The 24,523-nt window shown below is 35.7% G+C and overlaps 1 protein-coding gene across 4 annotated transcripts in view; it reads left to right on the top strand.

Annotated features, from left to right (window-relative positions):
- Window positions 1–24,523, top strand: part of USP45 (ubiquitin specific peptidase 45) — a 78,322-nt gene that overhangs the window by 41,296 nt on the left and 12,503 nt on the right. For all 4 annotated transcript variants that reach the window (XM_078369870.1, XM_002746857.6, XM_054254278.2 and 1 more), the window contains 6 exons: window positions 5,725–5,806; window positions 7,610–7,701; window positions 9,538–9,594; window positions 10,047–10,190; window positions 20,129–20,798; window positions 22,719–22,816. In XM_078369870.1, coding sequence (XP_078225996.1) covers window positions 5,725–5,806; window positions 7,610–7,701; window positions 9,538–9,594; window positions 10,047–10,190; window positions 20,129–20,798; window positions 22,719–22,816 — 1,143 coding nt within the window. The remainder of the gene's footprint in view (window positions 1–5,724; window positions 5,807–7,609; window positions 7,702–9,537; window positions 9,595–10,046; window positions 10,191–20,128; window positions 20,799–22,718; window positions 22,817–24,523) is intronic.

Raw genomic sequence — 24,523 nt, 5'->3', positions numbered from 1 at the left:
TGTAGTGAGCCAAGATTGTGCCACTGCACTCCAGCCTGGATGATAGAGTGAAACTCTGTCTAAAAAAGAAATCTTACGGTTCAGGGAGATATTCCTGGGGGATGTGTAAGAACAGGAAAGTTGTCAGGAATCCAGAAAGCATTCTTCTTATTTTCTTAGTAAATCTCTGTAGATTTTCTTCATTTATCTCCATGCAGACCAAGCAGTATTTGCATGTCATAGTTGCAGGTATGTAAAAGCTGTACTGGCTGTTCATGATTCTTGATTTTGAAATTCCCAGTAGAGAGAAACTTTATTATTCCATGTTGGAGTAGATTCTACTCACGGATCAGTTGTTTGTAGCTAGGAGAGAGGAGTCCCAGCTGCTTGGATGAGAGTACATTTCTCAGAAAAGGAATAGCCCATGGACTGGATAGATTCCCCGAACAGTGTTGATTGTAGGCCTGTCTCCTAATTGATTAGCTGTTTATTGACTTTAATGTTAAATTAGTTAAATTCAACTTCTTTAGGGGAGGGGTTCCCTATGCACATAGGATTCAGTTTATTAGAGAAAAGCAAGATATTAAGGTCAGATACACAGCACACACTCTCCGTTTTCCTCCTTCTTGCTCATAGAAGACATTGCTGATTGTTCCTAACAGTCCAGGTGAGTCTGGCTTCAGCCTTACAAGTCTTTTGTGAGCACAGCACTGTGGGCAGCCCCTGTCAGTCATAATTGGAATAACAGGTGAAAACATGTTTTCCATTCAAGGCAAATATATTTCTTAATCTATGTGGTAATATGTAATAAAAGCAGCCAAGTGTTTAGCAAAGTGCATATATGCTTGTGACAGGTAGTACTAGACTAGATGGACCTTCCTTTTTTTAAAAAAAATTCTGCTGGATGTGGTGGCTCATGCCTGTAATCTCAGCATTCTGGGAGGCTGAGGTGGGCAGATCCCTTGAGCTCAGGAATTTGAGACTAGCTTGGCCAACGTGGTGAAACCATGTGTCTACTAAAAACAAAAAGTAGTCAGGCGTGGTGGTACACGCTTGTAATCTCAGCTTCTCTGGTGGCTGAGGCATGAGAATCGCTTGAACCTGAGAGGCAGAGGTTTAATTGAGCTGTAATTGCACCACTGCACTCCAGCCTAGGCAACAGAGCAAGAGCCTACCTCAGAAAACAATAACAACAAAAATCCTGTGTTTTAATTGTTGTGTGACACTCTGTTTATTCCTAATGACCAGTTTTCAGTAAAGAGAAAATTAGAGTTCTAATATATTCTTTAAACTTCCTTTTTAAAATAAGGATTAAGTTAATTACTCTGTCTTCTACAAAACATCATGTATCACAATTCTATTTTTAATTGTCTGTTTATTGACTTTTTTATTAAGCTAATTGAAATCAGCTTTTAGAGGTGTTATTCCCTTTCTGCCACCTCTCTACTTGTATATATTTCATCACAAACCCTACCACTTTTTATTTAGATTTATGTAACTATCTGTCAGCTTTCTTAGATTGTGATCTCTTTGAGGAGTGGTACTGTGTATTCTCTGTCCCATGTGCCTTTGCACATAATAGGTATTCTGTGAATTTTTGGTTTTTTTTGGTTTTTGTTTTTTTGATGAGACACGTTCTTGCTCTGTCACCCAGGCTAAAGTGCAGTGGCATGATCTCAGCTCACTGCAGCCTCCTGCCTCAGTCTCCCAAGTAGCTGGGATTACAGGCATGTGCCACCATTCCCAGCTAATTTTTATACTTTTAGTAGAAATGGGGTTTCACCATGTTGACTAGGCTTGCTTATTTATTTATTTAGATAGAGTCCCTGTGATTTGCAGGAATATGTTTACTATGTGGTGGTCATGTATCATTAAATGGAATTAAAAATTATGTAAGTGGGCAGAGCACAGTGGCTCATACCTGTAATCCCAGCACTTTGGGAGGCTGAGGTGGGTGGATCACCTGAGGTCAGGACCAGCTTGGCCAACATGGTGAAACCCTATCTACTGAAAATACAAAAATTAGCCAACCATGGTGGTGGATGTCTGTAATCCCAGCTACTCAGGAGACTGAGGTAGGAGAATTGCTTAAACTTGGGAGGTGGATGTTGCAGTTAGCCGACATCATAACACTGTACTTCAGCCTGGGCAAGGGAGTGAGACTCGTTCTCAAAAAAAAAAAAAAAGAAAAGAAAAGAAAAAAGAAAATTATGTAAGTGAAGTTAAAAGTCATGCGATTGGATTAAAATTGTCTTTGGGTTTTTTTCTGTTGGTATTATAAATAGAACAGTAAAATATATCCCTCTGATTTTTTTTCTATTTCATCTCTATAATTTGATAGCGGTCTTTGTTATAATTAAATTATTGTTTTGTCATAATGGTGCATTGGGATGCATAGTATCTTAGGCAGCACAGCAGGACACATTGGTTTTGAAAGCTCTTATCTTTCTTGCACTATTTGAGGGCTTTAGATGGTGCAGTAAAATTAAAATGTCAAGTCTGTGGATCTATTCAATTTCATAATCGAGGACAGTCCTGGCGGTCAGCTACAGTGAGTATTGGGACAGGAGCTGCATTGTCTGGCCTGGGAACTCCACAGCTGTTAATCATGCTGTTGTTGTAGTGTGTCACTGCCATGTGTTTCTTGATTGAGGAAAGGCTCCAGTGTTATGTCTGCCACCAGAATCTTTTGGTAATGATGAAAAACTGCTGACCTCCTTTCGTATGGTTTCATTAAAGTCTTTCCTGAACTCCGAAGTTGAGGAATATACCCTTGCTGAATACAGTGTTTAAGGGATCATTTGTGCAGAAATTGTAATTTTTTCATGTACAAAATCTGATTTCATAGAAGTAGTTCTTTTATAAGGCAGTCTTTTTGATTTATAAATTTGTGCTTGTTTTTTCCTTCTAATTGGAGCAGTCACTAATTTAATGATATATTTTTATTAAAGACATGTTACTATAATACATTGTTGGTTAGAATTACTTTTTAAAGGCAGAATATCTTAGCTAACTTAAGCTGTACATTATTTTCATTCCTGTTTTTGAAAGAAGTTTAAGGTAGAAATTTGAAATAGTTGAACCTTGATATTGCTAATTAAGTGCTACAGTTACTAACAGCTCCCTGACCAAAGTATGTATCTTTATTTTAATCGAAATTGTTCAAAGCCCAACTCCTAACAATGAGGGATTGTATAATGGACCTAAACTCATTTATTTTCCTCAACTTGATAATTACCTATTAATTAACTTTTAAACAGTTTAGAGTGGAGAATATAAATTCATTGTTAGGATAGAAATTAAAAATCAGAAGTCTAATATTTAAAAGTTAATAATGTAAACAATTTCATTGTACTGTTTTTTAGAGTGTAATCACAGCTTTTTAGCTTTTTTTCTGCTGCTCAACTTGGTAACTTTTTGGCTTCTTTTGAGTGATATGATATTTCAGGATATATAGCAAAGGTTCATTAAATCATATCAAAAATCTTGTCTGAATTTTTGTTTAGTAAAATGTTTAAATTGTAGGATAAATTTACCAAGTTGAGTTAGAAGTATTTCTCTTGAGTTGTTTGAAAGGGTATTTATGATTATATGAAATATTTATTGGTGAACCTTGGTATTTATTGGAATTTTTAATTTAAGTTCATTAAATATTTCTCCTGCATGGAATTTATAGCATTCTAATTTGCTTACTTTAGTTCAATAAATTCTTTTTATAAGGTGTGAAAGTCAACTTTAGCTTACACAATGTCTGAATTATATCAACATTCAAATTTATTGAGTCCGAATTAGAAATTATTTCAATATTTAATAGCTTCTGGGAGACATTTTATTGTTTTGATTTCTTTATAGTGTATATTTCAGGATTGTGTCACATGGTATGAATTGCTTTATATTTGCTTTTATCCCCTTTTTTGTAAGATATTTAAGTGTTTTGAATCTTGTATTAATTTTCAAAATATGCTTGAGGAGAACAGTAAGCAGTTATAGGAAATATGTGTTAATCACAGGCCAGTTAATAATAAGTGAAACTTGGTTTCACAGTTATTGGAGGAGAATGTGTTTAAAAAAAAAAAAACAGAAGAAATATAAATGATACACAGCAGAACAATTCTGAGGGGTCATATGTGTCTTCTGCTAATCTAGGCATCAGGGCATGAAGCGAGAATAAACATGAGCACCTCCCTCTCTGTATATTGTGTTCTCAGATTAAGAATGTGTTATAATGGCAGAGGAGGATCTTGGTGTTGACAATATTTCTGATTCATAAGTCTCACTGCTCCATGTCTGATGTACAGGTGTAACTCTGGAAGTCCTCCTGACCAGGATTGTGGGAGTTCCCTTTGCCTCTCTTGTGTTTTGGCCTTGCGTTTGCTTATATCCCATGTTCTTGTCTTTCTTCCTTTATGCTCTTTTTTTCTTTATTCCAAAGGAGGCATATACTATACGTATAATTTTTTATACTTTTTTTTTCATTTAATATGTCATAGTGATCGTTCCCAATTAAAATATAGGAAGGGCCAGGCACCACCTGTAACCCCAGCACTTTGGGAGTTCAAGACCAGCCTGGACAACATAGGAAGAACCTGTCTCTACGGAAAAAAAAAAAAAAATCACGTATGGCAGCTCATGCCTGTAATCCCAGCACTTTGGGAGGCTGACGCAGGTGGCTTGCTTGAGCTCAGGAGCTCAAGGCCAACCTGGGCAACATGGCAAAACCCCATCTCTAAAAAAAATTTTTTTAAATTAGCCAGGTGTGTTGGTGCATACCTGTAGTCCCAGGTACTCGGGAAGCTGAGGCAGGAAGATCACTTGAGCCCAGGGAGGTTGAAGCTAGAGTAAGCGGTGATTGCACTTCCGCACTCCAGCCTGGGCAACAAAGCAAGACTCTCACACACAAAAGAAAAAAATTATAAAAATTTTTGAAAGATAATTAACAAACTTTTTCCTTATCCTACTGTCATAATCTGAATTAGGAAGATAAAATTCATCCACTAATTAGGGCCATAGTTAATGTAAAAAGGTCACTTATTAAGTTTTATTCTTGAAATATATAGTTTTATTCTGAAAATTTTCTGTGAGATTGGATCTTTCCTAAAATGTATACAAGAGATGTAGAAATATTTAATATAAACATTGTCATTTACTGAGAGCTGCTGAAGATATAATCATTATTGACAACTAAGTTCAAATAAAACCATAATTAAAATTTGGGGGATTCTTCTTGCTATGGGCATTAATTGATCATTTTTTACTTTAGTTATATGTATATATAAATGAGGTAGTCCACGTAGCATACAGATTATAGTAACCAGCTTAATAGCTTCTTAATATAGAAAGGTCTTCTTCATAGACAACAAATTTATATGGTCTATTTTCTTTTTTGGTTCTCATTAAAAAGTGTCATTTTAGAGACAGGGAGAAGGAAAAAAGAGGGGAAATGACTTTAAGCCTAAAGGAAAACAGGACTAGGCTGCTTGCTTTTTGCACACTGTTAAAAATACTTTACATTCAGGGAGAACCTACATGTAGAAATTCTGACTTGGAAAAATTTGACATTAGAGCTATTTATTCATGGAATTTGAGACCTGGAAGAAATTACATTTTAAACAAGTTTGGTCATTTTAATTTCAGACTAGGGAACTGAGATCCACAGTGTGCCTTGCTGATTGAAAGTACTTTTATTAGGAGGATGAAGCCTGAGTTAACTATTATAGACCAGAATCTATTAACTTTGTCTTACAGCGAATACAAGCTAGCATTCTAAAAGCATTTAACAACCCAACTACTAAAACTGCTGATGATGAAACTAGAAAAAAAATCAAAGGTATGTTGACTCTTTAATTGTTAAAACTTTTTTCTAGAAGAAAATATTAACATTTTATTTTAGTTGGAAAAAGAACTGAGCATTATGTGAACTAATACAACAAAGTAGTAGTTTAAAAGGAGGGCATAGTTACTGCGATATCTGAAAAATACTTCAGTGAAACACAGAAAAGGATACAATGTATTCATGTGAATTTATAAAAATAAAGCTAATTCAAATATTATACAGATTGATACTGATACCTTTATGTGAGGTCTTCTAAGGGAAACTTGAAAAGTTGTTAAAAGTAGCAACCACGCTTGGAGGTTCATATTTATCATGTTGTGTCATTTGACGTGTTTGGATCAGTGGATTTATGGATATTTTCTAGATTTAACTAGACAAAATGTTTAAGTGCTCTAAAGACTCCTGCAAAGAAACCATTTATTGAAGAGAGTGCTAATAAGTCAAGTTTAAGTGCACTTTGCCTATTCCTAGTGTTTGCTATTCATCCGTAAAAATATGAGCCCCAAATGATGATTACCTAATTAAAGTTGGTTATTTATCATTATCAATACTACAATGTGGGTTTATATAACTTGCCCTAAGTGTATATTCTGCATTGAGATACTAATGTTAGCATAAAGTCATCATCATTTTAGAAGACATTTAAAAATATTATTTGTGTTTTTTCTTTTGTTTTGGTAGTTTTATAATGTATGTGTTATATGTCTGTAATTCACAAACAAACATACGTAATTGTTATTGTGCACTTTGTAATTACGGGTTCAAGATTTTTTGAAAATGTAGATGCTCAAGTGTGCCTTGTCCTTTTGTGTTGAGATAGTGCCATCTCGTGGATGTTTGGAATAACAGCCCAGTTTTTCTTTCCCCTCTTTCCAGTTTTGTAATCTCTATTTCCAGTCCCTTTTAGTTTTTCTCAATGAAATACCTTTATAATTATACTATTTATAAATATAACTTTAATTAATGTTTATTGATATATTCATATATATGTTTTCTGTCATTCAGTGTTCTAAATGATATATTTAATGATTTTAAATATTATTTATAAGAAACTTGAAGATTAAGGCTTAAAAAATAAGTTTGAAAGAGGAGTGAATAGGTTTGTTAATATACTTTTTCCTCCCATGGTTTATGATGGAGAGTTTCAAATTTTTATTAAAGTAGAGAGAATAGTATAATACATCCCCTTATACCTGTCACCCAACTTAAACTGCATTCATGGTTTACGTTTAATCTATTTTCTCCCAACCTCAGGTTTTTTTAATGCAACTCATAGGCATACTTTTTAAAATTTATAAATATTTCCTGAGCAGAATAATTTTAACTTTTAAAAATGTAACCATGTTCTTAACTGAGTTCTTAATTGCCTATGTTAATTCCTTACACTTGCCTTTTATGACTCTATTATTTTTATAGTCATGATCCTGGCATCCCTAGTCCTGATAGTATAATCTCCTGTTCTTTTCTTCTGTATACTTATAGGTTAGACATGAGGGTTTATAAGTTTTAGTGGGAGTGGTTGAGGTGTGGTATGAATAGTGGTTATTGATTATTTGTTTTACCTCTTAAGAACAGCTAATTATTTCTTGGAGACTGAAGTAGTTGTTAGTTGTAATTCCTCTGCAGAATCATAAAGGAGGAAGACATTAGATCATTGTATATATTGTGTATATTATTACATGTAGTACAGATTATCTTATTCACATTACTTTCTTCGGAATAACCAGAAGATAGCATATTATACTGTTAGATGGATGGTTGACATGTTTTTTGCATTAAAAAGTATGACTTTTACAGCATATGGAAAAGAAGGTGTGAAAATGAACTTCATAGATCGGATCTTTATTGGTGAATTAACTAGCACGGTCATGTGTGAAGAATGTGCAAATGTAGGTACTGCAGAATTCATTTGGATAAAATGGATTGCAATCACATCATTTTTATGATATTTTCTTTCACATTTAATTGTTGGCAGTCATGTTTAAAATTTGTGACAGATAATTACATAATTCTTGTAAGTCTTTTTATACCCTACACTCCTAGAAAGTAGATTTGATAATTTATGTATTTTAAAAAGTAAACATGTTTTTGCATTTTTTTTCTCGTGACACACCTATGAGGCAGTGTATTAAGACACACCTATCTTAATATACTGAAACTCATTAGCTGTTTGAAGTGAGAGAGAAACTTCTGTGAAGAGAGTTACTGTGTTACATTGCCGTGCCCTAAAATGTAGTTCCAGGCTGGGCACTGTAGTTTATGCCTGCAATCCCAGCACTTTGGGAGGCCAAGGCAGGTGGATCACTTCAGGTCAGGAGTTCAAGACCAGCCGGGCCAACATGGTGAAATCCTGTCTCTACTAAAAAAAGAAATACAAAAAATTAGCTAGGCATGGTGGCGGTACCTGTACTCCCAACAACTTGGGAGGCCAAGGCAGGAGAATTGCTTGAACCCAGGAGGCAGAGTTTGCAGTGAACTGAGATTGTGCCACTGCGCTACAGCCTGGGTGACAGAGCGAGACTTAGTTTCAAAGAAAAAAAAATGGAATTCCATTAGAAATAATTTAATGTATTAATATAATTTAGGGTGGTTATATCACATTTGATTTAAAGTTTTTTTTTTTTTTTTTTTTGAAACGGAGTTTCGCTATTGTTACCCAGACTGGAGTGCAATGGCATGATCTCGGCTCACTGCAACCTCCGCCTTCTGGGTTCAAGCAATTCTCCTGCCTCAGCCTCCCGAGTAACTGGGATTACAGGCACACGCCACCATGCCCAGCTAATTTTTTGTATTTTTAGTAGAGACAGGGTTTCACCTTTTTGACCAGGATGGTCTCTGTCTCTTGACCTCGTGATCCACCCACCTTGGCCTCCCAAAGTGCTGGGATTATAGGCGTGAGCCACCGCTTCCGGACTTGATTTAAAGATTTTATGACTTATTAAAGATTTTTGTATAGACTTCACTCATCTTTGAATTTAATAATTTTTATTTCGAATGCCATCTTTAACAACTTAAAGCATGTATGAATTTTTATAGATTTTCAGTTGCTTGGTAAGGAATATTTCTGAAACTGTATGGCTTAGAGTATGACAGGCTTAAATTTCTGTTAGATTTAATAGTAAAAGGAGTCTTTATTCATTTTCCTGTCCCAGATTAGGAGTATTTTTCTGTCTTCTTTAGCCTTATTAAAGCAGGATTATAAATTCTATCTCATTCCAGCCTGTCACATTGAGACAAAGAATGTATGGCCATGATTCTTTAAGTTTCTAGACTATTCAACACAGAAGTTGATTTCTCTCACACAAGATAGAGAGTATCTTTTAAAACAGAATTATCCTAAAGAATCTACAAAAGACAGCCAAGCTCTCTGCTTTTTTCATGGCCTTTTCTTTACTTATGTTATACCCCTAAACTCACCAAAAATGTCTAGTCTCTTTACTTAATCAGTTTTCTCAAACAGTTTATTTTGAAGTTATTTTAAATATTACAGGCCAGTCATATTGACAGTGACATAAAATTCAACTGGACCATGCACTGATGTTTGAGAACATCTTGTTTCAATTAACAATGTGCTGCAATACCCAATTAAATCACTATTTGTTGCAGGAACATTTTTTAACATAAAATTTTAGGTTGCCAAGGACATTTGATTTCTTTGTACTTTACAAAACTATGTGTTTATATTAGAATTCTAACTGAAGTTTTCAATGTGTTTTGCTTTTAAGATCTCCATGGTGAAAGATCCATTCATTGATATTTCACTTCCTATAATAGAAGAAAGGGTAAGGAGAAGAAAACTAGTGATGAGGCTTTTGTGAAGAACATTTATTCATTTATTTAAAGAGTTGTCGGGAGCCGCGGTGGCTCCGGCCAGTTGTCCTGGTGCTTGAGGAGGCAAGGCTATGAGTTCAAGGCCAACCTGAGCAACATAAGAAGCTCTCACTGATTAACCAAAAAAAAAAAAAGTTGTCAAGTATATTATCAGATATCTGAAAGTCTTTATTTTTTCTATGTAATTGAATTTGTATTTGTAATTGAGTTTAGGGACTTGGGGGTTTGGGTACATATGCATAAAGTATGAATAAATTCTCAAGGAATTTAAACTCTTAATCACCTTTTATTTTGAGAATGTGTTCATTTTTTATGTTTCAAGTCAGTTAGAAATTTTAAGATGAGGACATCCAGAATTTATTTGCTAAAGAAGTTTTGTGTTATGTACCCGGCATTTACATAGGTTTCAAAACCTTTACTTGTGGGAAGAATGAATAAATATAGAAGTTTACAGGAGACAGATCATGATCGATGCAGTGGCAGTGTTGCTATAGAAAATATTCCTCAACCTAGAGCTGCCAAGAAGCATTCTTCACCTAAAGATAAGGTAAGACCATGAGCATTTGTTAGACATCTGTTTTTTAACAGTTTATTAACAAAAGTTTCAAGGACATCTAAAAGTAGAGAACAGAGTGTAATAAACTCTCCTGTACCCATATTTTGGCTTCATAATTATCAATTTGGCTAATTGTTTGCTAACTATATCTATCCCACATCCTCCCCTTCCATTCATCCCAGACTATTTTTGGATAATCCCAGATTATTTTTGAAATAAATCCCAAATATATCATATACTTCAACAGTGTGTATCTTTAAAAGAGATGTTCTTTTTTTAGTTTTGCTCTTGTTGCCTAGGCTGTTGTGTAATGGCATGATCTTGGCTAACTGCAACCTCCACCTCCTGGGTTCAAGTGATTCTCTTGCCTCAGCCTCTCAAATAGCTGGGATTACAGGCATGCACCACCACGCCCAGCTAATTTTATATTTTTAGGACAGATGGGGTTTCACCATGTCGATCAGGCTGGTCTCGAACTCCTGACCTCAGGTGGTCCGCCTGCCTCATCCTCCGAAAGTGCTGGGATTACAGGAGTGAGCCACCACACCAGCACTAAAAGAGAGATACTCTTTTTAAAACTCCAAAACAGAGTACCATTATCATACCAAAAGTATTAATTCATTATAAATAATATAAGGAGTCAGTGATTATTTAAATTTCTGCAGTTGTCTCATAAGTACTCAGTTTTTTATTTTGCTTTCTAAAGTTTGTTTGAATTTAGGGTTTAAAAGAGGTCTATAGATTGCAATTCATCGCTGTGTCGCTCTCTCTTTTTTCTTTTTTCTTTTTCTGTTTTTGAGACAGAGTTTCGCTTTGTTGCCCAGGTTGGAGTGCAGTGGTGCAATCTTGGCTCACTGCAACCTCTGCCCACTACAACCTCTGCCTCCTGGGCTCAAGCGATTCTCCTGCCTCAGTCTCCTGAGTAGCTGGGATTATAGGCATGTACTAGGCTAATTTTTGTATTTTTAGTAGAGATGGGGTTTCACATGTTGGTCAGGCCTGGCTAATTTTTGTATTTTTAGTAGAGATGGGGTTTCACATGTTGGTCAGGCTGGTCTCAAACTCCTGACCTCATGATCTGCCCACCTCAGCCTCCCAATGGTTGCCATGTCTGTTAAATCTCTTATAATTTACAGATTCCCTCTCCCTCTTTTTCCTCCTTTGCAATTTATTTGCTGAAATTAGGTCCTTTTTTCCAGCAGCATGGTATTAAGGGGTTCCTCTTTCACCTTTATTTCCCCTCTGAGACATTTACGTCTAGAGGCCTAGTTAGGTTCATGTTTAATTACTTACTTAATTTTTAGCAAGAAAACTTTTAGGTGGTGGCATGTATACTTGCATCAGGTAGATGCACATAATGTTTTATGTCTCTCTATGATATTACCAGCCATTGATAACCGTTGTTTAGACCTGTTATTTCACTAGAGACATACCTGGTTTTTTCATGTAATAGAGTTACCTTTTTTTTAGTTTTGATGGGAAAGAGGACAAGTTTGCATGCACACATGAAAATGGAAAGGAATAAATCTGAACTTATACTTCAGCAAAGAAAAAACTTTTTTATATGAAACGATTTGTATTAATTTGGCAAATTGACATACTGAATTTAACTTACTCTTTTACAAATTTTATTATTGATTATTATTGTTATTATTTTGAGACAGTCTCACTCTGTCACCCAGCCAGGCCAGAGTGGCACGATCTCAGCTCACTGCAACCTCCGCCTCCCAGGTTCAAGTGATTCTCGTGCCTCAGCCTCCCAAGTAGCTGGGACTACATATACACATCTCCATGCCTGGCTAATTTTTGTATTTTCTGTAGAGACATGGTTTTGCCATGTTGGCCAGCTGGTGTTAAACTCCTGGTGACCTCAAGTGATCTACCTGCCTCAGCCTCCAAAATTGTAGGGATTATAGTTGGCCTGAATTTAACTTACTATGTTAGAAGGCTTATGTTAGAAGTCACAAGACTTCAGAAAGAACAACATGTTTTCTTTAAATAAAAGCTAATTTTGCTTCATAAAATACATAGGGCAGTTAAATTCAGTGTGAGTATTTTTAATAGTATAAAGCAAAAGCATCTTGTGGAGTTGGAAAAGGTTAAAGCATTGTGTTGCTGTTCCCCTAAAAAGCACTAGTTATTAAAATATAAATGTGTATTAATTTTTTTTCTTTATTTTTGCTTAGTTTAAAGAGTTAGGAGATTCTGTGGTACTGGCCACAGTAGTTTTAATACATCTGCTATCCAAATGTATGAGAAAAATACTGCCCACACAGTATTGGTTAGGAACTGAGAATATGCATATAGGATATATTGAAACAATCTATACCTCAAAGATCTGACACCACATGGATATAACTTGTGCTTATGCTGAACAAACTGGACCTATTCTTTATTGAAATTTTATTTTCATATAATAAAGTTACTTTTTTTGGTTACTTTTTAAAATTTGACCTATTCTTTATTGAACACTTTTTTCATGTAATAGAGTTACTTTTTTTAGTTTTGATGGGAAAGAGGACAAGTTTGCATATGGTTCTAAAATTAGAAAAGTACAGTTCTAATAACATCTTTAAGGTACTGTATTCAAGAAGTGAAAATTTAAATGACATAAATATATTTCAGTCATTAGGAAATTTATGTTTACAAATTATTTCCAGTAGTTCAACTATAGAACCAGTTCAGTCATGGAACCAGAATAATTCAGTAGTTAACCAGTTTCATTACTAGTTTTATAAAGATAATAAAGTCTTGTTTTTCTGAATAGCAAAGCTGTTAATAAGAGTATAAAGATATTTTTGACAAACTTTTCTGTATGGTATTCATTAATCTCTTACGATAACAGAAGCACCTTGCATCTTTCGGAATTATAATAGAGGTACAAGTAGTGATTTGATAGTAAGTTTTTGAGTTTTTCACTGTTTCTCTTTGTCAAATTATATTAGTTATTAAAACTAGAAAACAGCTTAATGTGAAGAATGATAAAAATACATAAAATAACAGTGTAATTAGCTGAGAAAATCTTGCCCTCAAGTTGGAAGGTGTTATCTCTGAGTACTTGGGAAAAGTCATTTTATTTTGCTTACTGATAGCGGGTAAATAATCCAGTTAAAGTACTGTAAAACTAATACATGCAATTTCTGGCCTAAATACAGAATAAATAACAGGAGGCAGATACATTAAACAGATTAAATAGCCATAGGCATATATAAAAGTCCTTCTTAAACCAAAAACTAAGGTTAAGTCAGCTGCAACAAATGGCTACCAAAAGATATTATGTAAAGTCTATTCCATAGTTTATTTTTCTTCTCTTCTTTCCCCTCCCACAGCTTTTTAAAAAAAGGATCATGCTAACTGAATAAATGTAGAAACTGGAAAATCTCAAATTGATATCCCTATTTAAAATTCTTCCTCTGTTCATTAATTCAGAAAGAAATCAGAAAGTTCAGTTCTCTGAGCCACTTCAACACATAAGTATATTAGTTATATGAAATATACATAAGTATATTACTTATATGAAAGATGATTTTTAAAAAATTTCATAAAACTGTAATACTTCTACCAGAATCATAAGTGTATTGTGCCCTGGTGCGATTTACATGAACCTTGGTTCCCACCACCTGTTAGTTGCACAGCCTTTTGCCAATTAAGTTCTTTGAGACCCAGCTCCTGCATTCAATTATAAGACCATAATCTTGCTGTTTTTTCTATTTGTCCCATCTGTTCTTTATTTCTGTTGCTACTTTCATGCACTTTTGGTTTTAATTGAGTAATTTTCACGTTCTATCTTATTTTCCTCTGTTTTCTTTTTAGTTATTATAAAAGATGTTATTATGGAATTGCTGAAACCTGTGTTGTGCCTCTCGTTATTGGGGCTAAATTCAGAAAAACAGTCCTCTTTTTTACATGGAAAAAATAATGAAAATTTCAATTTTTCTATTCTTTTACCAGTCACCGAAAGAATACTGGTTTAGTTACAGTATCTATCAATATATTTAAAAATATAAAAATAGATTTGAGGAAAACCCTGTTTCAAAGGGATCTTACCTGATTTTACCATTTTTCCTAAGGTGCTAAATTGTTCAAGGTATTATACAGAAGTATTTGAGAAAATGGCAACTTAACCTATGTAAATTTTTTAAGGATTAAATTGAACAGATACTTAAAGTCCAGGTAAAAACAATTGCAAGGATATTTTTGTTTATCATGTGGTATTGGCTCAATTTACTATTGGGAATTTTGGAAACACCCAAAGAAGGTCATATATCTCCCCTTTAATTGTTTTCATTTCTTATATTTTTACAGTTTAAAAGTAGACTTTTCCTCCCTACTTACTTTCTGTAACAAAAAGAGAAGCTTCTTGCATCTTTTTAAAAGTTTAAAAAATAGTGAAAGGAAACACTGAGTAGAAATTTTTTATTGGAAAATATGTGAGACAAAAAAAGTACTACCCAAAATGTCTGAGGAAAAAGATAGGGAAATATAATGTAGCTGCCTGATTGATTTTTGTTTCCCTAGTCCCCATTCCTCTCCCTATTCCCCACCACCACTTGGTGCTCCACATTGCAGACAGCAATATTTCTAAAATACAAAACTGGTCCTTTTATTCCTTGTAGCCCTCAGAATCAAGTCTGATACATGCAGCTAACAGGCTTATGAAAAACTCAACACTGATCGGGAAATGAACGGGAAATGAAAATCAAAACCACAGTGAGACACTGTGTCACACTGGTCAGAATGGCCATTATCAAAAAGACAAAAAATAGCAAATGCTGGTGAGGTTGCAGAGAAAAGGCAATGCTTATACGCTGTTGGTAGAAGTATAAATTGGTTCAACTGTTGTGGAAAGCAGTGTGGCGATTCTTCAAAGAGCTAAAAACAGAACTACCATTTGACCTAGCATTTCCATTACTGGGTATTACCTGAAGGAATATAAATAATTCTACCATGAATACACACATATGTGAATGGTCATTGCAGCACTATTCACAGTAGCAAAGACATGGAATCAACCTAAATGCCAATAAATGACAGATTGGATAAGAAAATCTTGTACATATACACCATGGAATACTATGCAGCCATAAAAAAGATCATGCCTTTTACAGGAACATGGATGGAGCTGGAGGCCACTGGCCTTAGCAAACTCATGCAGGAACAGAAAACTAAATGGGTCTTTGAACCATTTCTTCTGCCAGGAAGAGTCCCATTCTCCTCCTGTACCCTCTGCTGAATTCCTACATATTTCTCTGATTCACTCAATTCTGGATTAGTTATTTTCCTCTGAATTTCTATAGCCCTGTATTTCTCTGTCATAACAATAATTGTATCCAACATTTGAGTTCTTAATTATGTCATGATCACTGTTTTCAGCTATTTACACCAATTACATTGAGTCAAGAGATGGATTAAATAACATGCCTAAGATCATAGAGGTAGCCTATGGCAGAAACGGGGATTCAAACTGATTAAACAAGGATTGTGCTCTTAACCACATATACTGCCTCCCGCTGACTTGAATTTATGTCTTATCATACTTGCTTCTGTTGGGTTGGATTGTAGGATCTGCAAACAGGAACTGAGTCTGTCCTTGCTACTATGTCTCAGGTTTCTAGTTCAGTGCTTGTACATAAATGGTATTTAGGGAAACCATTAAGATCATTTTCATGATTGCTGCCACTAATACTAGCTGATACTGTCTGGGCATGCTGGGGAGGCTGAGGCAGGTCAGGAGATTGTCACCATCCTGGCTAACATGGTGAAAGCCCATCTCTACTAAAAATACAAAAAGTTAGCTAGGCATGGTAGCATGCGCCTGTAGTCCCAGCTGCTCGGGAGGCTGAGGCGGGAGAATTGCTTGGAACCTGGGGGCCGGAGGTTGCAGTGAGCCGAGATCACACCACTGCACTCCAACCTGGGCAACAGAGCAAGACTTGGTCTCAAAAATAATAATAACTGATGCTTATGCTGCTTACTATGGGCTAGGCACTGCTCTGTGGGCTTTTCTGTATATTGTCTAATTTAACCACCATGACAACCCAATGTGGGTTGGTGCTTTCGTTTTATAGGTGAGGAAACTGGAAAACTGAGATGTCAAGTAATTTTTTTGATGTCACCCAGCTAGTAAATTGGAAAGCCTAAATTTGAATCTAGGCAGTTTAGTTCCATCATGCTTTTAACCTCTGTCTTGTATCACCTCTTTGATAGTAAGCTTTTTCCTTAGAGTTTTGTTATTTCAGAATAGATGAATCTTTGGTCCTAATTTATATTATAAACTTAGAATATTTTTAGTGAATTAAATCCATCATATGTCCACTAAGCAGAAAACAAGGATGGGAATGGGTACTTTTATATTTCACTGGGAGTAGGAGGGTAAAAGGGACAGGTAGAATAGTCTCACTCAAAATTTCCTAAGACCAGCTGATCATAAGAATCACCTCTTTATTAAAATGAATTCTCAAACCCAACCTCAGACATCATTGATGGGCATTTCTTGTGATAATGCCTTGGACATGTATCTTTTAAAACAGCAAGCCCTCTTAGGTGATTCTGATAATCACCTGAGTTTGGAAACTATTCAATTAGAAATTAGATTAATTGGATTCTGGACACAGCTATTTATAATATATGACCTTGGGCAAGTTACTAAAAACCTGTATGGGTCTATATTTTTCCAATGACCATTAATAATTTTCTATTGATACATAATATTTGTACATATTTATAGGGTAGATGTGATATTTTGATACATGCATAGAATGTGTAGTAATCAAGTCGGTATTTGGGATATCAATTACCTTAAGCATTTGTCATTTCTTTGTATTGAGAGCATTTCAAATTTTCTCTTTTAGCTGTCTAGACACACATAATCTATTGTTAACTATAGTTATCGTACTTTTCAATGGAACATTAGAACTATTCCTTCTATCTAACCCTGTCTCTGTACTCACTAACGTAATCTCCTCCACTACTCCCCACACAGTGTCTTCTAAGCCTCTGGTGTCTATCATTCTACTCTACTTTCATGAGATCAACATATATATTTTTTTTTTGCTCTCACATATGAGTGAGAACATGGGATATTTGCCTTTCTGTGTCGAGATTGCTTCATTTAGCATAATGACCTCCAGTTCCATCCATGTTGATGCAGATTATATGATTTCATTCTTTTTAGGGCTGAAGAGTACTCCATTATAGATATATACTACATTTTCTTTATCCATTCATCTTCTAGTGGACACTTAGATTGATTTCACATCTTGGCTATTAGTGCTACAGTAAACATGGGGGTGCAGGTATCCCTTTGATATACTGATTTTCTTTTCTTTGTATAAATGCCTAGTATTTATGCAAAGTGGGACTGCTGGATCTTATGGTAGTTCTATTTCAGTTGTTTTTTGTTTGTTTGGTTTTTGGTTTTTTTGGTTTTGAGACAGAGTCTCGCTCTGTCGCCTAGGCTGGAGGGCAATGGCACAATCTCAGCTAACTGCAACCTCTGCCTCCCAGGTTCAAGTGATTCTCGTGCCCCAGCCTCTGCCTCCCGAGTAGCTGGGACTACAGTTGTGTGTACCACCATGCCCAGCTAATTTTTGTATTGTTATTAGAGACAGGGTTTCACCATGTTGGCCAGGCTGGTCTTGAACTCCTAACCTCATGTGATCCACCCACCTCAGTCTCCCAAAGTGCTGGGATTACAGGTATGAGCCACCATACCCTGCCCTATTTTAGTTTTTTTTTTTTTTTTTTTTTTTGAGAAATCTCCATACTGTTTTCAATGATGGCTGTACTTTTGTAGTTACTGTAGCCTTGTAGTATATTTTGAAGTCAATTAGTGTGAGGCTTCCAGCTTTGTTCTTTTGCTCAGGATTGCTTTGGTGATTCTGGCTCTTTTTGGTTCCATACAAAATTTTTTTTAGATGGAGTTTCACTCTTGTTGCCCAGGCTGGAGTGCAGTGGTGCAATCTCAGCTCACTGCAGCCTCTGCTTCCTAGGTTCAAGTGATTCTCCTGCCTCAGCCTCCCAAGTTGCTGGGATTACAGGCGTCCACTATCATGCCTGGCTAATTTTTTATATTTTTAGTAGAAATGGGGTTTCACCATGTTGGCCAGGCTGGTCTCAAACTCCTGGCCTCAGGTGATCCACCCACCTTGGCCTCCCAAAGTGGTGGGATTACAGGTGTGAGCCACTGCGCCTGGCCAGATTTCATACAAATTTTATGAATTTTTTTCTCTTTATATGAAAAACATTACTGGAATTTTGATAGGAATTTCATTAAATCTAGAAAGTGCTTTGGGTAACATAGTCATTTTAACAATATTTTCCTGATTCATGAGCATGGGATGCTTTTTTTGTTTGTGTCTCCTTCAGTTTCTTTCATCAGTATTTTATAATTTTCCTGGTGGAGGTCTTTCACCTCCTTAGCTAAATTATTCCTCGGTGGGATTTATTTTTTCTTTTGTAGCTATTATAAATGGGATTGCCTTGTTGATTTTTTTTTTCCCAGCTAGTTTGTTAGTGTATAGAAACGCTACTGATTTTTGTATGTTGATTTTATATCCAGCAACTTAACTCAATTTATTTATCAGTTCTAAGAGTTTTTGTTGAAGTCTTTAGGTTTTCCTATATGTAAGATTATGTCGTCTGTGAAGAGGAACAATTTGACTTCTTTTCCAATTTTGATGCCTTTTATTTCTTTCTTTTGCCTGATTGCTTTGGCTAGGGCTTCTTAACCATTAGTATTTTATATATATAAAATAGGAAAGGTTTTTTTCCCAAAAAAGTACTATTTAAATTTAGCAGAGTAGAACTTGTTGGCTGTTACCATAAGCTTTATTACTCATCATATGCTCTCTAGTATACCAAATATATGGTGAAAATAAATACCTTATTTTCGTTCAATGAGTTCAGAATACTTGGTAAACACAGGAGATAATGTTATTTTTCCTCATTTTGAAGATAAAAATTGAGGCAAGACACTTCTTATAACTTACCCTTCTTCCCCTGAATAACTAAAAGTGAGTATTAATTACTCATGATAGTCTTTTATTTTTTTATCTTGACCCTTAAGCCAATCTATAGGGAAAGAACAATGTAATTCAAGCCTTCAGCTATGTAGAAACTTAGTGAAACATTTTGAGTAGCTTAAAATCTTTAATTAAATTAGTTAATTCCCCCTTTCCCAAACTTAGATTATTTTAATTCTGTAATTTTCTTCTGGCTCTTTTTGGTTCCCTACAAAATTTTTGGCAACCAAGCAACACTGTGTTGTAATAGTTTGTAGTTTACTTTTGTTACTTTTTAATTGGTTTAAAAAATAGATTGTACATTTTCAGTGTTTAAAATGAACAAGTACGGAAAGGCTTATACAGTAACTGAAAGTCTCCTTTGGGAGGCCAAGGTGGGAGAATTGCTTGAGGCCAGGAATTCAAGACCAGCCTAGGCAATATAGTCTTGTCTCTACAAAAAATTAAAAAATTAGCCAGGTGTGGTGGTGTATGCTTGTAGTAGTAGCTACATGGCAGGCTAAGTTGGGAGGATCACTCGAGGCCAAGAGTTTGAGGCTGCAGTGAGCTGTGATTGTGCCCTGCACTCCAGTCTGGGCAACAGAGCAGGACCCTGTTTCTAAAAGATTTTTTTTTTTTTTTAAGAAAAATGTCTCCTTCATAACCCTGTTCTACAAAAGTCCTATTTCCTTCCCCATAAAGAGATAGCCACTGTTAAACTGTTGTTAGTTTCTTGCATGAAGATTTACTTTTAAAATAGAACCATTTTTTAGTATATCTTCTATTTATCTTAGTTTCAGTAGGCTTAGGAAGTGGATCTGAGAGAAATGGTATTTAATAACTATGGTATGTTTAAATGAGACTTGTTGGCATTTATTTTCAATAAAGTTACAAGATTCTTTTTTTGAAAACACTGTCAACTTACAGAATCAACTAATTCATGACCGAAAACGTATTAAAAAATTGTCGTCTGGAGAAACTGTTGTCATATACCAGAAAAATGAAAACCTTGAAATGAATGAGGATTCTTTAATGTTTGCAAGCCTCATGAATTCTGAGTCACCTCTGAATGAAAGCCCAACTGATGACAGTGAAAAAGAAGCCAGCCATTCTGAAAGCAATGTTGATGCCGACAGTGAGGCTTCAGAATCTGAAGGTGCTTCAAAGCAGCCAGGGCTGTTCAGATCCAGTAGTGGATCCGGTGTGCATACAGATGGACCCCTTTACCCTCCATCAGCAGGTGAAATGCTATACACCAAGGAGACTGACAGTGGTGATAAGGAAATGTCTGAAGCTATTTCTGAACTTTCTTTGAGCAGCACTGTAACTGGAGATCAAGATTTTGTCCGAGAAAATCAGCCACTAAATATTTCAAATAATTTATGTTTTTCAGAGGGGAAGCATTTGAGGTCCCAAAGTCCCCAAAATGCTTTTCAGACCCTTTCTCAGAGCTATATAACTGCTTCTAAAGAATGTTCAGTTCAGTCCTGTCTCTACCAGTTTACATCTATGGAATTACTCATAGGGAATAATAAACTTCTATGTGAGAATTGTACTGAAAACAAACAGAAGTACCAAGAGGAAACCAGTTTAGCAGGTAACTGTTTTCTAATTAAATGATTATTGATTTCCTGATAGTCTAGTTAATTACAAATTTCAAATAGAGGAACCTGAGAATATTGTCTCTATACTTGTGCTACTTAGGCACAGAGATTGTTTTACTCATATTTGTACCTAAGCACTTAACAATACTCACTGGGCAGAACAGATTTTCATTTTTTTGTTTAAATAAATCGAAGAGCAGGAAATATACAGATCTGCATTGAAAATGCAAACCCATTTCATCTTATTTGAGGGAAGTAGCTGTCTGAAATCTATCCGGAAGAAATATCCCTAAGACTTTTAATAGTATCACTAGTGAGATTAATGATGAGGCTAATGTGTTTCACAGATCCTATCAATCTGTTGTAAACTCAACAGACACATTTTGAAGATCTTAAATAGTCACATGTCATGAAACTAGCGCTATAATTACTATAATTAGTTGGTCAGAGAAAAGGGGGAAAAAAGGGAAAATAAATTTTCAGTTCATCTTTATCCTTGAATAAATGGAAAGAATACTCCGATTCTTAGTGACTACTTGTTTTAAAATGTAGGCTTTATTATTCAGGTATGGTGAGGCTAACAGATCAGGAGATAATTGCCACTGAAAAAATAGTGTGTTACTTACAGTTCCCAAGAAGTAGTGGCCCACTGTCCTGCACAGGACCACATAGGGAAGCACCAGTGTAAGTCAGCAGGTGGGGGGAAAACATGGGTAAGAGCCTTTGGTGTGATTTCTGAAGAAATGAATGGATAAGGCAGGGTAAGCAGGCTTAGGATTGGCTAGTTCGAATAATTTTAGTGGGCTCTGGGATATAGGAACTGTCTCTAGTTATCTGGTATGTGTTCCTAGAGTGATTAAACCAGGTGGATAGTGCCCCAGAGTGTAAAAGCCCAGTGCAGGAAGTTGTTGGGGTATGGGCTCTGGGCTTTGGATTAGTTTGCATATGAAAGGCATACTTATATTGTTTACTATCTCTAGGAATTAGCCCTGGGAGGAGTTGTCCCTCCAATGTTAACAAGACCCTAGATGTCAAAGCATCAGAATAAAGACATACTGTATATGCTAGTAATAAAGAAATAACAAGATGAGAGCAGGAATAAATACCTACTTACATTAATCCAAGTTAAATATGCAATTGGCCATGTTCAAATACAAATGGCCATGTTCAAATACTATCCTAAATCTTAGGAATTTAGAAATTGGGACTGGGCATAGTGGTTCACGCCTGTAATCCCAAGACTTTGGGAGGGCCAAGGCTTGTGGCCAAGAGTTCAAGACCAGTCTGAGGAATATAGTGAGAGTCCATCTCTACAAAAATTTTTTTTTTTAAATTAGCCAGGTGGGGTAGTGTGCACCTGTAGTCTCAGCTACTTGAAAGGCTGAGGTGAGAGGATTGCTTGTGCCTGGGAGGTCAAGGCTGCAGTGAGCCATGACCACTGCCCTAGTGAGCCATGACCACTGCCCTACACTTCAGCCTGGGTAACAGCAAGACCCTGTATCAAAAAAAAAAAAAAAAAAAAAGAAACTTAGAAATCTTTTCTAAACCCAAATTCTTCAACTACACCCATGCTTCTCATGATTTTTGGCTGGAGAACATTGACCCAAATTACTTCTAGTCCATCTGCTTTCCACCTTCCAAATTTTGTTGCAAGTGTTACCTCTCCTATTCTCTGTTCTTATTAACTGTGTGCCTTAAAAAGAAAAATTCCTTTACTTTCATTTTAGTAGAGTTTTGGGAAGGAGTCAAGACTGCCCTTTCATCAGAAGTCCAATTTCTTTAACATTTTAAAAACTGTGGTCACATGGTGAAAGGAGGAAAAAAAGAAAAAAAAATGTGGTATGATGCTTCTATATAAATGTTTATTATATGGTACATAATGTAATTTTATAAATTTATTGTATTTTATGTAGAAAAGAAAGTAGAAGGAGTTTATACTAACGCCAGAAAGCAACTACTCATTTCTGCTATTCCAGTTGTCCTAATTCTCCATCTGAAAAGATTTCATCAGGTAAGTTTTTTCAGTAGCGCCATAATAATTTTTTTTGTGTGTTTCGCAGAGCTCTGAATTCTGTAGAATATTGTCAAGGATTACACAGTAACCACTAACTTACTGAATTTTAAAATGTTATGTGAGATTTACTGCTAGTCTAACCATAATAGTTTACAAGATTTTCCTGATTAAAACTGTTTCACAATATTTGAAAATTTAGGCAGTAGGAACCTAAATGGTATCTCTGTGTGTGTTTGTGTGTTAATAGAAAATAAGTTTTTTAGCTGGGGACAGTGGCTCCCATGGCCTTTGGGAGCCCAAGGTGGGTAGATCACCTGAGGTCAGGAGTTCGAGACCAGCCTGGCCAACATGGTGAAACCCTGAATCTACTAAAAATACAAACATTAACCAGGCAAGGTGGTGCACACACCCAGCTACTCAGGAGGCTGAGGCAGGAGACTCTCTGGGACCTGGGAGGCGGAGGCTACAGTGAGCTGAGATTGTGCCACTGCACTCCAGCCTGGGTGACAGAGTGAGACTCTATCTCAAAAACCAAAAAAGAAAAAATATTTTATGAATATTTAAAAGCAAGTAGCAAAGTGCATATGACTTTCTGAGCTTTCATGATTTCACTGAAGAGGGGTGCTTAGACTGGGAGAGTTGGGTAAGGTTGAAAGAAGTGAGCTCCAAGGCAGGCACCATAGCAAAAGGACCCTACAGTGGGTGGCAATCTAAATATTTTTAATGTGTCAGGTTTTTCTTTAGTTACTTACAGTTTGAATCCAGTGCCTTGTTTCTATGAGATTTTTATTTCTCTAGAAGAATGAATGAAAATACTAAAATATTTTTAAGAAGTTATTTTTTATACCCTTAAAACTAAAACTAATTGAAAGAATATGGTTGGAATTGTCAAGAAGTAAAACGAGTATAATAGTATAATTTAAAGCTATTACATTATGATAAAGGAAGAATTGGGAAAGAGGGCTGGATTGATTTTTGTAAAGGACTTAGGAAAAAATTGCTGTTTTAGGAAATAAAACATTTAGAGCTGTACTCTACACCATCTGTCCATACTAGTTTCATTTTCTTAATTTTCCTTTTTTTTTTTTTTTGAGACAGAGTCTTGCTCTGTTGCACAGGTTGGAGTGTAGTGGTATGATCTCAGCTCACTGCCACCTCTAACTCCTGGGTTCAAGCAATTCTCCTGCCTCAGCCTCCCAACTAGCTGGGATTACAGGTGCCCACCATCACACCTGGCTAGTTTTTGTATTTTCAGTAGAGATGACGTTTCACTGTGTTGGCCAGGCTGGTTTCAAACTCCTGACCTCAAGTGATCCACCCACCTGGGTCTCCCAAAGTGCTGGGATTACAGGCATGAGCCACCATGCCTGGCCCATACTATTTTTAAATAAAAATTGTAACTGTATAAAACAAATTATCAAGAAAACAAGGAGAAAACTTCAGTCAATATTTAGCTTGATCTCTGTGTCAAGTTAAATATAAAACCTAAAAAGGAAATCCCAAGGAAAACTATTGATAGTTTACATATTTGCACCATTTTAAGTGGGATCCAGATGTGCCAGAAGAGATTTTTCTCTGTACTGCCATCCCTATCCACAGATTAGATTAAGTTCTGGATTCCTCTATAGCCAAGGCTATAGAAACTCAATGGAACTGAAATGGCACAGAGAACAGAAGCAGATGCATTAATGTCCCATCATGTCA

The sequence above is a fragment of the Callithrix jacchus genome, chromosome 4 (genome assembly GCF_049354715.1).
Source record: "Callithrix jacchus isolate 240 chromosome 4, calJac240_pri, whole genome shotgun sequence".
NCBI classification, from domain to species: domain Eukaryota; kingdom Metazoa; phylum Chordata; class Mammalia; order Primates; family Cebidae; genus Callithrix; species Callithrix jacchus.
Note: the sequence above shows the minus strand (reverse complement) of the source record. Positions and strands in the feature narration are given on the sequence as shown.